Genomic DNA, 16,377 nt, shown 5'->3' with positions numbered 1-16,377 from the left:
CCTACCACGTCTTCAACTGAACTAATGTTTGAATTTCCTGTTCCTTCAACAATAACAAACCAACATTAGTTCAGCTGAAGATGTGGTAGGTGTTACCATGAAACCTGGTTCTGTAATGTGAATTATTTTTTTTTAAATATAGTGGTATTGACAAAATCAACGTCTTATTCTTTCAATTATGAATAAATTTGTAAATAATAACTTGGCCAACCTGTAAAGTATACTTAGAGGCTCTTGTTCGAATTCGAATTTAAATAAAGCTTTATTATTAACTTTACTCTATGATTCTATCGTCTAGATCTTCTATCTCTACTTACTGGAGTCCTCATCGAAGCCCTGACAAAGAGGGCATGCTTCGTTGCGGAACATGCAGCTGTAGCAGCGCTCATGACCGCAGGTGTCGATCAACTTGCGCTTCTTGCCTTTGTCGAAGGGCATCTTGCAACTGGGGCAAGTACCTCCTACTCCTCCTCCTCCTCCTGAGCTAGATTCGCACTCCAAGAGTTTGCGGATCGCTGCTAGGTCTGCAACAGAAAAAATGTGAAAAAATTAATATGTGCTGCCAATATCCTCATAAAATAATCAATAAGCAAAAATTAATAAATGCTATCGTTAAAAAAAAATAAGGAAAATTAATAGGTGCTGCCAATATCCTCATAAAATAGGTAATCAATAAGAAAGAATTAATAAAGATAAATTCATGAGTGAGTGAGTGTCAGGTAATCAGGTGATGCCTGAATTAAAATGAAAATCCACTGTTTTAGCCAAAGACTTTGAAGATGCATAGACTCACATGCAGCGCTAGTGTCGTACTTGGAATTGAAATCGGCCATTGAGGGGGCAACCTATAAGATTATTACATACCAATGCCTTTGTAATCTATAATATTACAGATAAATATAGATATAATATCTCGTGCTAAAATACCCCAATGGTGGCCTTCAGTTTCAAGTAAGAGCTATCATTGGGAAGGTATAGGCATTGTGGGTCTATATCTCTTGAAGGTATTTGGTATCAAAGACCTTAAAGTCTTTGGTATCAACTATATCTTTGGTATCAACTATCATAGTTTCATAAATCAACCAAGAAGACTAATTTCAATCTTGCAAATAATTCCTAGACTTTCAAGATGTGCAAATATAATATAAATTCTATGAAAGCCACTAGACAAAACTAATATTTCTCAAAAATAAATCACCACCAATAACATAACTGAATTTTGGAAAAGAAATTAATAAAACTTCATAATTATTCAAACTATTCAACTTCATATCACCTCAACAACTTCATCATGACATCATATACGTAGTGTAAAGTATAATATGATATGACTTCTAATATAATATAATATGATGATATGACTTATAAATTACAAAGACAATACAAATTTGATAGAAAAACACAAGACAAAAAAGATATTTCTCACCAACTAAATGAATGAATGATCTACAACTATCATGAATTCATGAATCAACCAATCAACTAAGAAGATCACTACTAATTCTACAAACAATTCCTAGACTCTCAAAATGCAAAGATGATATAAATAATTCTAGGGAAGCCACAAGACAAAAACAATATTTCTCAAAAATATGAATCTAAATTATTTCTTACAATTTTAATCCACCTTCTGAAGTAGCTGAATCAACCAAGAAGACTATATTACTAATCCTACAAACAATTCCTAGACTTCATAAGTGCAAAGATAATATAAATTCTAGGGAAGCCACAAGACAAAAACAAGATTTAAAAAAAATACAAATGTAAATTATTTTTCACAATTTTAATCAGTCTATCACCTATCCAACATACAGTTCCCTTCGACTTCTGAAGAGCAAAGATAATATCATTTCTAAGGAATCCATGAAGACCATAAGCCATATTGTAATTAGCGTATGACTTTGAATGGTGGGGAGACCCAAGGGTAGTTCCACCTCGCCGTATATTGTCCAAAGTTCCCTAATGGGATACCGGACACTAAGGTTATAGTCAGCACAATACTTTAAATTTACATGGCCATAGGCCATGTTCTAAGGCCATATTATTGCTTATATGAATTTACCTACAATTGAACTCCAAAACATATTGGTTTCTATTCATGTATTAATTTACTGCATGTTTTCTGTTTATTTTATGTTTTATGACTATTCTGTGATATGTATTGACTATTGACGTTGCTTATAACTTTATTGTTCCATGGCGATAAAATGTGATTTATTTTTCATTTGTTTATTTATGAGACAAAAACAATATTTCTCAAAAATACAGGAACAACTTAAATTATTTTTCGAAAATTCAAATCACCTTCCAGAGTAGCTGGATTTACCAATGATGAATTTACCAGTGGATTACCAGTGAATAACAGTGAATTTACCAACAATTGAACTCCAAAACATATTGGATTTCATCCATGTATTAATTTACTGCATGCTTTTTTGTTTATTGTATGTTTCATGACTAAACTGTGATATGTATGGACTATTGGACGTTGCTTAGCCTATAACTTGATTGTTCCATGGCAATAAAATGTTATTTATTTTTCATTTGTTCATTTATGAGACAAAAACAATATTTCTAAAAATACGGGAACAACTTTAATTATTTTTCGAAAATTCAAATCACCTTCTAAAGTAGCTGGAGGTAATTCCACGGGAACCACCGCGCACATACTCAACACTGATAAACCCCACATAGCACAATGAATTCTCTAAAATTTTTCACACTTTTTCACAATTTCCACAAGTATTTTTCACAAAAACTGCAAGTTTATACAACTAAACATTAGTAAATAAATTGTATAATCAATATGACGACTCATTTATTACAAAAAATTGCAAGTTTATACAACTAACAGCAGTAAATAAGTTGGAAAATCAATATGACGGCTCATTTATCACAAACATTGCAAGTTTATATAACTGAACAAGAATAAATGAATTGAAACGATCAATATGACAGCTCTTTTATTACAAAAATTACAAGTTTATACAACTAATAACAGTAAATAAATTGGATAATCAATACGAGGACTGGTTGGTAAACCGATCACTGACTGACTGACAAGCAACTGACGCCTCTATAGTGATAAGGGGTCAGTAGAAGCTATATTTAGCCTATCAACAATACTTTTTTAAACTACTCTGATACCATACTGTTCAGTATATGAGTGGGGTTCAAGAGTCACTCACTACAGTGCAACGTGAGTTAATGAATGGCTTCTTCCTCTCCCTCACACTCACCACTCATTCACTCTCTCCTCTCTCACTCACACTCTCTCTCTCTCTCTCTCTCTCTCTCTATCTATCTCTAACTCCTATTCACTCTCTCCCCTAGCTTTACTGAGAGACTCACCCCTCCTTTCTCAGACCCCCCTTCATCTACAGTACCCCAACTTACCCTCCTGCTCAACATTAAATAAATCATGAGCCAACTGGTGCCAAGCTAAACTATTAATTGTAACATCCTTTTAATTCAATTTAATGCATGCTTGGGCAGAGCCGTTGAATGGAAATGTGTTGTTCAACTGCCGAATGTTTTTATTGATCATTTACTGTTTCCTTCAATTCTTTCGTTTTTATTTTTGTTGAGGATGATGTCCACATGAGCTTCAGGCTTGTGCAGGGATAATGAATGGGACAAATGATATATGACGTTCACTATCAATGCAAAATTAATCGTTACAATCTCAGTATAACTTTATAGCGAAGACGATTTCAATTTTTTCAATTCAATTAATTTCACCAAAAACACAAAAACAATACAAAGATGCGAAAATAAAAAAAAACAATAATTATTATTCTAAATATCTATACAGTATCATTAATCTGTAAAATAATAATTATCTGTCAATAATCTGTATCGGCTGGAGGTGAAGAACTACTGTCATAAATTGATCAGTCTTATAAATTCAAAATACATTTTTTGGACTCAAAATTGTGTACGAATTATCATTTAAGTTACGTAAGTAGCATAACCTTTAGACTGTGTATTCCAAATTAAGGTTTGAAGCAGCTTTGGGCAAATGCCTGTTGTTTTTACCTGAATTGTATTTACATATGAATAAATGAATAAATAAATAAGTGAAACACTTGTTCGCCAGTAGGAGTAGAGACTTATTAACTGTTTCTAAATCTTTAGCTAATAATTTAAAATTGAATCTTTTTACGCAAACAATGGAAAGTATATTAAAAAGGAATGCTATCAATTGTGAATTAATCCTGACAATAATGAATAGTTTTAAAAGTTGAAAAAATGTTGATCTCATACAATATTAAGATGGCAGTAATAGGTTGTGAAGTATCCAGTTTTTAATATTTTTTATTGGAACAAACTTTATAGGTTCACCGATGGGCTCGTTCGGGATGCAGTTTACAATTTTTGGAGCGAAGTATTGGAGATTTGAATTGGGTGAGAGTCCCAAAAAAGGCCAGCTATGTTGAAAATTTTGAGATTTTGTTTAAAATCGCAGCATTTTGCGATGTACCTCTATTTGTAGGAGGGGAACTGGTGATGAATTTGGGATATTGGTAGCTGGTCTTGAGGAGTATTTATGTTTAGTTAGCAAAGCACAAACCTTTACTGTATTGTATATTCTGTAGAGCTGTACTGTACTGTATTAATTTATTGTCTTGAACATTGAGACCTGGATTTTGAGTCAACAAAACAATAATTCAGTGAATTAAATAAAATGAATCAATAAACGATGAGTACAATAATGTGGAAAATAGAATATTGTGGCATTATTTCACAATGTTGTGTTGACTCAATTACATCTATGTGATAGCCCAATAAAAACCTCATAATGTTTATTATCAGAGTTGAAATTCACAAAGAAAAAAGCTGAATAAAAGACATGTGTCTGAAAATTGTCGTCCCAGACCAAACATGCTGCTTCGTCATTCAATGATGATGATAACAACCACTTAATTCACGATAAATCACATCCTGTATAGTTTATCTTTCTTTCCTCTTCTTTTCCTCGCCTCCTCCTCCTCATTCCACTACTCCTTTTTTTTTCTTTTTCTCCTATTTCTTCTTCTTCTTCTTCTTCTTCTTCTTCTTCTTCTTCTTCTTCTTCTTCTTCTTCTTCTTCTTCTTCTTCTTCTTCTTCTTCTTCTTCTTCTTCTTCTTCTTCTTCTTCTTCTTCTTCTTCTTCTTCTTCTACCATCTTCTACTTCTTCTTCGTCCCCTTCTTCATTATATTCTATCCCTTCTCCTCCTTCCACTTCAAATTATTCTTCTCCACCACCTACTCATCCTTCTTCCTCTTCTTCATAATCTTCTCCTTCTTCTTCTTCTTCTTCTTCTCCTCCTCCTTCTTCTTCTTCTTCTTCTCCTTCTTCTTCTTCTTCTTCTTCTTCTTTATATTCTTCTCCTCCCCCTCCTCCTTCCACTTCAAATAATTCTTCTCCACCACCTACTCATCCTTCTTCCTCTTCTTCTTCTTCTTCTTCTTCTCTTCTTCTTCTTCTTCTCCTTCTTCTTCTTCTTTTTATTTTCTTCCTCCTCCATCTTCTACTTTAAATTGTGATTCTACACCAGCCCCTCCCCCTCCTTCACCTTCGTCGCTATCATCATCTTCTTTATCTTCCTCTTCATTTTCTCCCAATTCTTTTTCTTCTGAATTGTATTCTTCTTCTTCCTCTCATTCTACTAAATCAACTTCTTACTCTCCACCGCCACCTCCTCCGCCTTTTCCTTCTCCATCTTCATCTTCATATTCGTCATCATCTTCTTCTTCATTTCCTACTTCTTCTTCTTTTCATTCTCTTTATCCTCCTTCTCCTTCAACGTCATCTTCATCTTCTTTATCTTCTTTTTCATCATCTCCTACTTCTTTGTCTTGTTATTTTCATTTTTCTTTCTCATCTCATCCTTCTACATCAACTTCTTCTTAACCACCTCCACCTCCTCCACCATCTCCATCTTCATATTCATACTCATTATCATCATAATCATCATCATCATCATCATCATCATCATCATCATCATCATCATCATCATCATCATCATCATCATCATCATCATCATCATCATCATCATCATCATCATCATCATCATCATCTTCTTCTTCTTCTTCTTCTTCTTCTTCTTCTTCTTCTTCTTTTTCTTCTTCTTCTTCTCCTTCTTCTTCTTCTTCTTGGCTTTTTCTTCTTCTTTTTGTTTTTCCTCTTCCTTCTTCTTTTTTTTTCTGTTTTCTTCTCCTTCTTCTTCATCTTCTTCTCCCATTTCTATCAGCTGATTTGCAGAGAATCGCGACAGAAAGGAAGTAGTTGAGAGAGTACTGGCGCCGAAAATGATGATAACATTTTTCTGAATGAATGAATTCTAAAAATAAGTATTGTAAACCGAGATTGAAACGTGTACAGTTGTTGATAGTAAAACGTCAACGTCAAAATGTTGATAAATTATTATCAATGGGTGAATTTACTTCAAGGACAGAATGCAGGCTTACAATGCATGCTACAGCCATTATTCCACTTTGGAATGTTCAAGATAAGATAAACCCATACATGGCGTAGCTGTCAGTTTTATTACAAATGTTTTTCAACTTTCTGCAGTTGGAAAATTACTGTACCAAACTATAATAATTGATCAATAAATGAATAATTATGATCATTATAAAATTCGCTAATGGAATCAAAATTCAAAGCTATTTATAACCTCATCAAATTTGTTATTTGTGATTAACAATAAGTAATTATATGATGTGTTGATTTATTCCACATGAGTAGTTTTATTGATAGTTCTAGACCATTTCTGGGAATATTGTTGATTTTATTCAAAAATTGATTCAGTATTTTATTGTTGAGTTCACAGATTTTTAATATGTTTTCTTAGAATGCAGAGTGAGGAATCCGTTTAAAATAATTGCATCTCATAATCTGAAGCTGTTGACATGTGTATGAAGATTGTGAGACAGAAAATTTGATAATTCTCATAATTTATTATTCAATTATGCATCATTCTGAATTTTATTACTGTATTAATACCCCTTCAGTGTCTTTAACCTTTGGTAGAGAGTTAGTGGGGAGGATACTTTTAATATTCTTTCCGAAGAATGGACATTGATATGTCCAAAGCTCCGCCAATTTATGTAGATGCAAAACAATATGATTATTATCTATAGTTATTATATTACAAATTGCTTTTTCATATCATATACAGTTCAATAATTATTTTCTTAGTCTATATTATGTAAATTCATCTATAATTTTGCTGTATTGTAAGCTATTGTATATAAGTGTATAAGCCAGTATATATTGTAATCTACATAAATAAAGTACTCAATCAATCAATCAATCAATCAATCAATCAACCTATTAATTCAAGCTAGATTTTGACTGTTCATTAACAAAACTGTTAGATTGAAGTCAAATTACTAGAAAAAAAAACTGTATTAACGATCATGTTCATACTTTTATTGATGCATGAGATTTTCAATGACTTGCATAGTTCAAACTATTCAAAAATATATTGCAAAAAATCATAGAGGTCAGTGAGCAAGGTGGCCCAGAGCAAGTTTCAGAAACGTTTAACGGTTGTTACAAGAAAATCTGGCCAAAATTCAACTGCTGTGAAATTATGCCATTTAATGGACAACAACAATGGAAAAGTAACGAAACCCCATGAACGAATCTGTCGTCAATACAATGATTCAATCTTTGGGAAAACGGTGGATGAATTCAGTTGAAAAAACAGGAAATTGTCAATAACAACAGTTTTTGGACTGTTTCTCTTTAAACTGCAGTATTTTACTTTCATTATTGAAAATGTCTCTTGCTCCAATAATTTCTAACTGCAGATCCTCTCCTGTGATCTTCTGCCATGTCAAAAGCTGGCAACCTAATTTCTAGTTTACATTTTACATTCAAAAATTTTGGAGAAAATTGTTAGTTCTTCAAGTACCTACTGATAACATGTTATAGGCTAAGTAGATACTGGTTCTTCATAGATATTCATTTGGACCCATGAAATCCAATACTTTCGAATGATAAAAATATATTTTATCATAATATTCCAACAGTTCAATTTCTAATTTATTTATTTATTATTTTACACAGGCGACATTTTAGAAGTATTTTAAGCCTAGGTGATGATGATGATGATGATGATGGGATAAATGATAATACAATGAAGGTAGAGTTATGAATGAATAAAAATTATAGGTTATGCTATCCACTTCAAATGATTTGAGTCCACTTTTCAGTCCAGAAATAAATAATCTATAGACTATATATATATAATCACAATAGAAGAATGAATCGGCTCATACACGTTTGGGATAGGAAATACACGAATGACGCATCATCACGTCTGAACTACTGGACTGATAAAAATTATAGGTTATGCTATCCACTTCAAATGATTTGAGTCCACTTTTCAGTCCAGAAATAAATAATCTATAGACTATATATATATCATCACAATAGAAGAATGAATCAGCTCATACACGTTTGGGATAGGAAATCCACGAATGACGCATCATCACGTCTGAACTACTGGACTGATAAACTGAAAATTCTGTATAAGGATTCTTAATTTACCAAGGATGGTTATAGTCCTATTTGAAATTCTTTGATATTTCAGTAGTTCAAGATACATGGTTTTACCGAGGATGGTTATAGACCTATTTGAAATTCTTTAATATTTCAGTAGTTCAAGTTTTCAGTTTGTCAAGTTTTTAATTGGACCCTAGCGGAGCACGGGTTACCTGCTAGTTCTACCATAAACTTCAAATGTTCATTTTGCCAGTCAAAGAGTAGTTCAAGGAAAATAGGTAGTTCTGTGAAATATCAAATCCCTAATTCGAGATCCTCTTCAATTTTGTGTCCTGTCAAAAGACGGCAATTTAGTTCAAAGTTCATTCACTTCACAAACAACTAATTCCGAAACAAATTTCTATCAAATATATTTTATCTAAATTCTAAACCCATGTGCCAATCTCGAACAAGATGCTAATCACTCACATGTCACGGAAAAACGCGCGGAATGCAAAACCGAACTCCAAATATCAACAAGTCAGGTTGATAGCCTACCCAATTATTGCATAGCGCTAACTGAACTAGTCTATCGAAAAGGCTGAAAAACTTTTCGTAACCGACTCTCAAATTAATCTGTCCAGTCTGAAATCAGGCTACAGTGGGTTTCACTTCAAACTGTCAGCATAACATCAGTAATGTTTCCCATTCAACCAATGTTTCAGTAGAGCCTGTATCTCAGTAGAGCCTGACGACTAGAACCGGTTGTCTCTTTTTTTTAATTTTGCGGTCCTCCAGAAGGAAGATTTATGGCCCCTAATCAACAGTGTCGATCAATGCATAGAGAAAGCACGGTAACAAGGGATCAGATACTATTATATCTTGATAAAATATATGCACATAATATGGCGAACCAATGCTCTTGAGCCCTGATACTATAATATATATATATATATTATATATATATATATATATATATATATATATATATATATATATATATATACGGAGTGCTTCCTAACTAGTATATTCTGATTGAATATATGTATACAAAGCCCTTCCAAGCTATTATATCTTGATCAAATATATGTATACAGAGCGCTCCCTTTCTATTATATTATCTTGATCATTGATTGAGTATATATCTACACAAAGTGCTTCCATTCTTTTACACCTAGAAGGAATATATGTATATAACACTCGTATATAAAGAGCTTCATTCTATTATATCTAGAAGGAATATATGTATATAATACTCGTATACAAAGAGCTTCCATTCTATTATATCTAGAAGGAATATTTGTATATAACACTCGTATATAAAGAGCTTCCACTCTATTATATCTAGAAGGAATATGTATATAACACTCGCACACAAAGAGCTTCCATTCTATTATATCTAGAAGGAATATAATATATGTATATAACATTCGCTTACAAAGAGCTTCCATTCTATTATATCTAGAAGCAATATAAATATAGATATAAAGTGGGCTATTTTGATGCTTGTGTATTTTGAAAGAGGTGAGCACATAACATTATCTGAGTTGATCGATTATCACCCATCAAACACAAAAAGTCGACGAAATTTGTTGCATCAAAGAAACAGCTCTGCTACCTTTCAAGTAACCGATTGTTGGCTAAACACCCATCAATCACTTATTTAAATTTTTCAGGGTGATCAATTGTTGATTGAATTCAAGTTGATCGAAATATGTATACAGAGTGCTTCTATACAATTATATCTCGATTGAAGATATGTATATTATAAAGCGCTTCAATCTGATTCAAATTGGATTAGTTTCTACATCGTAATGCAGCAGGCATTCATGAATAATATAAACGTGAAGGAATAAGCTTATAGAATAAAAAAAACTTGATATTTTTCAAAAGCACTAATTCATAAGAACAATTGGATGAAAACAAATTTATATTGTCAAAACCACTAATAATTTTTTATTGAACAATTTGAGAAAAACACTTTAAAACAATACGTGAAGGAATAAGCTTATTGAATGAAAACGACTTGATATTTTTCAAAAGCACTAATTTATTAGAACAATGGAATAAAAACAAATTGAAATTGTCAAAACTACTAATTTATTAAAACAATTTGAGATACTAGTTCCGGTTACTAAACCATTATCAATCGCTAGTAAACTCAATGCTTGAACATTGAGAAGCAGAATATAATGTAGTGTGGGTGGAGCCCTACGATTGGCTATTGGGTGCAGACCAATGATGGTTGATCTCTACTGCCATTGGCCGAGACTGGAACCGACCCAGCGTGACTAGTCTCGGCCAATTACAGTAGAGCTCAACTAAACCTTCATTGGTTGACAGCTCATTGGTTGGCCAATCGTAGGGCTCCACCCATACTATTGTATTCTGCCGGTCAGTGCTCAAGCTTTCAGTTTAAGGTTGATAATGGAGTAACAACCGAACCTTGTATCTACAGTGGTCTTTTCAAATGAGTATTTTTGACAATATAAAGCCATTCTCATTCAATATAGATAAATGCTACTAACCACCTCATTAGCTTCACAACAACACTGAAAGACAATATGTTCTACACATGAATTAAGTTCAACTCAAACACATTTGAAATACTCCTCACAAGAAACCCTCTATGAGATTCTCTTGCCTCATGAGAGAAATCAAACCTGTATGAGATTATCTTCTTTGAAAGCCAAAAAAATCTTGTGTGGCGCACTCACACAACTTTCCTTGCCGTTATGAGAATTGATCACCTGACGCTAGTGTTCTCGCGCATCTCAAGTCTACTTATAAACAAAGATCTGAGCCAGCTGGTGACAGGACAATAACGCTGGAGACATACGAGGTCTGCTATCTCTCCATAGTGAATGATTTAATAGAATCAACAGTTTCCAACAGTTTGTAATTGGCTAATCACATTTTCTCGAATTTCGAGCTTATTTTCAATTTTAGGTGAAAATAATGCGGGACATTAATTGTAGAGATTTTCATGCTCAATCTTTTCCACTCGAAATTTTTTGTTTAAATTGTATCTGAAGCCTGATAATTGAGAATCTAAAATCAAACTTTGCATAGATGGGGCGGAGCTTCTGAAATTTTTACAGATATGGGACTTGTGGCAGTTGATAGAGCTCATCAATAACTATTCTAGGTATAAATTTAATCAAAATCGTTGGAGCCGTTTTTGAGAAAATCACGAAAAACCCTGTTTTTGACAACATTTTTTCCATTTTAGCCGCCATCTTGAATTGCATTTGATCGAAATTGTTCGTGTCGGATCCTTATATTGTAAGGGCCTTAAGTTCCAAATTTCAAGTCATTCTGTTAATTGGGAGATAAGATATCGTGTACACAGACGCACATACACTCATACACACACACACACACACACACACACACACACACACACACACACACACACACACACACACACACACACACACACACACCACACACACACACACACACACCACACACACACACACAGACCAATAACCACTTTTTTGGACTCAGGGGACCTTGAAACGTATTGAAATTTAGTAATTGGGGTACCTTAATTTTTTTCGGGAAGCAATACTTTCCTTACCTATGGTAATAGGGCAAGGAAAGTAGCATAATGCCTCAAGTTCAGGGGAAAACAGCTGAGGAATTGGAAGAAAATACCCTTGTGAAAATTTCATGAATACTAGTACTGGATGATTTTGGAGAAGCAGAACATCAATGGAGATTTATAAGATTCTCTTATTCAGCGTAAATCCATCAAAGCTGTGAGATATAAGCATGGTCAAATCTTTCCTTCGTCCTGAATTTTTTTGCTTGTCCTCCTTCCAAGAAGACATTGATAGAATTTATCCAGAAGGGTATTTATTCTTGATGGAACAATACAAACTATTCGTTGTAATGAATTGAGTTGCTTAATACGAAAATAATTTGACCGAGCGAAGTGAGGTCTAAGATTCAAGTCAACGGTTTGGCATTTCTCTTAATGTTTATATGTTGCGCATTTACGGCGAAACGCGGTAATAGATTGTCATAAAATTTTGACAGGTATGTTCCTTTTCTAATTGCGCGTCGACGTATATACAAGGTTTTTGAAAATTTTGCATTTCAAGGATAATATAAAAGGAAAACGGAGCCTCCTTCATACGCCAATATTAGAGTAAAAATCAGACTATAGAATAATTAATCATAAATCAGCTGACAAGTGATTACACAGATGTGTGGAGAAGCCAGTCTATTGCTGTATTTCCATAAGGTCTATAGTTTCAATCAGGTACTTGTGGATGAGAATACTGCGTGAGGTCTACTGTTCACAGAGCTACAAGTCAATTCTAAAATTAAATTGAAAAGTACACCAATCTTTCCTTGAACAGGGTTTCATCGCTTTTGCTTGTCCTCCTTGGAAGAAGACATTGGTGGAATATATATAAAGAAGGGTATTTATTTTTTATGAAACAATACAAACTATTAACACACTTTTTTATGTATTTGAACACGACATGCAGTCAATTTATTAAGTAAATAATTAAAAACTTTTACCTACTCACTGAAGCACTTTCGACCGTCTAGCGATCATTTTCAACAGTAAGTAAAAGTCACTGTTGAAAATGATCGCTAAACGGTCGAAAGTGCTTCAGTCAGTAAGTAAAAGTTTTTAATTATTTACTTAATAAATTGACTGCATGTCGTGTTCAAATACATAAAAAAGTGTGTTAATACGAAGCAGCTCGGAATGGATCAAGAAACCATCACAAATTATTAGTTGTAATGAATTGAGTTGTTCCATACGAAAATTGAATTACTCTGAAATTAAATTGAAAAGTGGCTCTAATCTAATACAAAGATAAATTTTAAAATATCTTTCTAAGACTTAATTAAAAAGTTACTCTTGTAGAGGGCTAGAATGACAAACTAATCGCTTTCATCAGACGTTGAATACAAAAGTTTCATAATTCTAGTAGAGTGATTCGTAGACATTCCAATTAGTTTGAGTAGATGAAACGAAGATTTCGTGTACCACGAATAAGATACAAAGCATTTTGAATGCAGGTGAATGTGCTAACAAGCTGCTCAGTTTTTATGCTATTACGAGATTTTGGTCAAGGTCGAAAATATTGTGTGAACGGTCAAAACAAAAAGTTCAAAGACTGCCGCTCCGTAGGCGGGATCATTGATCTGTTGAAAACATGGAGGTTATGAACGATAATACAGGTCTTACAAAAGTAGAGGTTATGCAGTTTCTGAACGATAATACAGGTCTCTTATTATCTTGATTAAATTTTCATGAGGCTCTGACATTCAACAAGCAATCTTTTCGATAAACTAACTAAACTGCACTTACAGTTTTTGCTGTCAATTGAGTGTTATGGTTCTGAATTTATTAAACGGGTGAATCATAACATAATGTGGAGAGTAGATAATAATTGTAGGTTGGATGAACCAGGATCAGTTTTGATCTGAGATTAGCAAACTGTTAACTAGCGTTGTGACGTTATTATACTAGCAAGACTCGGAACGTAGTGATCTTTTACTAGAAACTACTAGCACTAGTATAGTGACAATCCTGACCAGAAGTGGATCAAGTTGTGTTCGAAGATCCTCATGGACAAAAATGGCCAGATGTGTTTGGACCAGGAAAAGGGATGCTGACTCTGCAGTAATAATCGTACATAACAGTTTAAATTTATACTTGTAAATTGTGAACATATATCAACCACTGAAAATAAATAGTACCAGATAGTACTATTATACTCCCACCCTAAATTGAATTGGGGACCCAAAAAAGATGTCGTCAGTAGTCACTAACTTTCAAACACTGCTGACTGCTGACTTTTTTTGGAACACCCTGTTAACTAGCGTTTTGAAATTATACTTGCAAGACTCGGAACGTAGCCATCTTTTACTAGTATAGTACGAGATAGTACTGGTATACTAACACCCTAAATGAATTGGGAACCCAAAAAAATGTCATAACTCACTAGTCATAAACTTTCAAACACTGCTGACCTTTTTCGGGACACCCTCAAAATTTTATTTTGAGTTTCAAGGACATAATCTGTAAGAACCCCCCCAAAAAACCTGGCAATGGAGAAGGAGTTATCTGTGGTAGTATCAGATAATCTAATTAATAAATTGTGATTAATTTTGCAGAAGTAAACTCTAACTTCTATAGTACTTATTTTTAATAGCATGTTTAGGAAGAACAATCGCGACAAAGCGATATTCGCGTCGACAAAGCTTCTTGCGTTTTGATCTCATGTTAGCCTTATGGGGGGGCCTGAATCAGGTTCATTTCTAAAATATAACTTTTTACACTGGAAAAACTGATTAAAAACAAATTATTATAATGTATATATCTTGTCACTTGTTTTTTACTTTAATTGAATGAGAGAGAGAGAGAAATTGGGGAAGACGAAATAGAAGGGGAGAAATACAAAAGGAAATAGAAGATTGGAAATAAAATGAAGAAAGAGTATGGGAAAAAGAGAAGAAACAGATTACATGTCCCATATTATTCAACAATTCACATAATCAATAATTAATTTCAATACAAAAGGAATAAAATGGAAATACAAAAGGAATAAAATGGAAATACAAGAGGAAGTGGAAGATTGGAAATAGAATAGAGAAACAGAAGAGAGAGAATAGAAAACGAGAAGGGACAGATAACATGTCCCATATCATTCACCAATTCACATGATCCATAATTAATTTCAATCTAAATTTACACCAAATCACTCTGATTGAAGACAAGATGCTACCCATTCAAAGTGACGTAACCAACAGAAGTAGACTACAGTAGAGTACTAAAAATCATTTCCGATGAATTTACACCGATCATAATATCTCGCAATATTGATGTAGTGTCATTAAATAATAGTTCACACCTTAAAACAGCTTATCGTCTACCTACACTTTACATCCTACTTGAAGATATCTTGAAGTAGTATAGGAGTCTAGTTTAGTAGCAATGCCTGATGACATCATTGTTCAATTATACAAGATATTTTCATAACGCTATTAAACCTCTTTGCATGACTTGTTAACTACTTATCTAATGTTGACCTTGAAATACACAGGTGCTCTGATTATGATCAAATCCGCAGAAATCAGTTAATTTTATTCAAATTAGGTTCATATTCACATTCGATTATCGTATGTAGCTGGCTAAACTTGGTTTAACGTTAAATTACAGTTCTATTATATAGATTATGTGGTGGTTAAACTTGGTTTAAACTTGTCCATCTGGTACAAATTGATCGGAGCGAGCCAAACGAGTTTGGAATATTTTAAAAGCGGTGTGACTTATCAATAAAATACGAAAGCGATGTTTATCTAATTGCGCATGCGCAATCTACCGGTAATCGAAAAGTATTTCTACTTTTTCTTCAAAGGTCATACGTCCGCGGATTGAAATGTCATGCAAAAGACTTACGAAAAATACGTAATTATACCAGGCTTGTTGAAGTGTTTGGTAATATCGTTGAGACGAGATTTTGCGTAAGATGTTTATAGAAAAAAGGTATGCATAAATTAATGTCTGATTCTTTTTATCACAAGATGAAAAGTAAAACAAAAATATGATTTTTTGTAGAAATATATGCACACTCATGGATTGATAATTCCGTTAATTGCCTGAAGGTTTTAATCAAATGTTTTATTTTGTATTTCAGATATTATTTTTGAAGTTTTTTACTTAATATTGAAAAAATATGTAACAGACGTCACTACTTCAAGAATAAAAATGTATTATTCCAGAAGTATTGCTCTATATTATTATTACAGAATATTATGAGTTTTTTCATATCTTTAATTACTGTAAATAAACATCATCATATTTTGTATTTTAAATATTATTTTTCAAGTTTTTCACTTAACATTGAAATCTTATGTAATAGAC

The 16,377-nt window shown here is 33.1% G+C and overlaps 1 protein-coding gene across 1 annotated transcript in view; it reads right to left on the bottom strand.

Moving 5' to 3' along the window:
- Positions 1–16,377, bottom strand: part of LOC111044119 (protein TANC2) — a 513,289-nt gene that overhangs the window by 55,037 nt on the left and 441,875 nt on the right. Inside the window, exon 4 of the mRNA XM_039425662.1 lies at positions 318–524. Coding sequence (XP_039281596.1) covers positions 318–524 — 207 coding nt within the window. The remainder of the gene's footprint in view (positions 1–317; positions 525–16,377) is intronic.

The sequence above is a fragment of the Nilaparvata lugens genome, chromosome 4, assembly GCF_014356525.2.
Source record: "Nilaparvata lugens isolate BPH chromosome 4, ASM1435652v1, whole genome shotgun sequence".
NCBI classification, from domain to species: Eukaryota; Metazoa; Arthropoda; class Insecta; order Hemiptera; family Delphacidae; genus Nilaparvata; species Nilaparvata lugens.
This window is presented reverse-complemented; position numbering and strand designations above follow the sequence as displayed.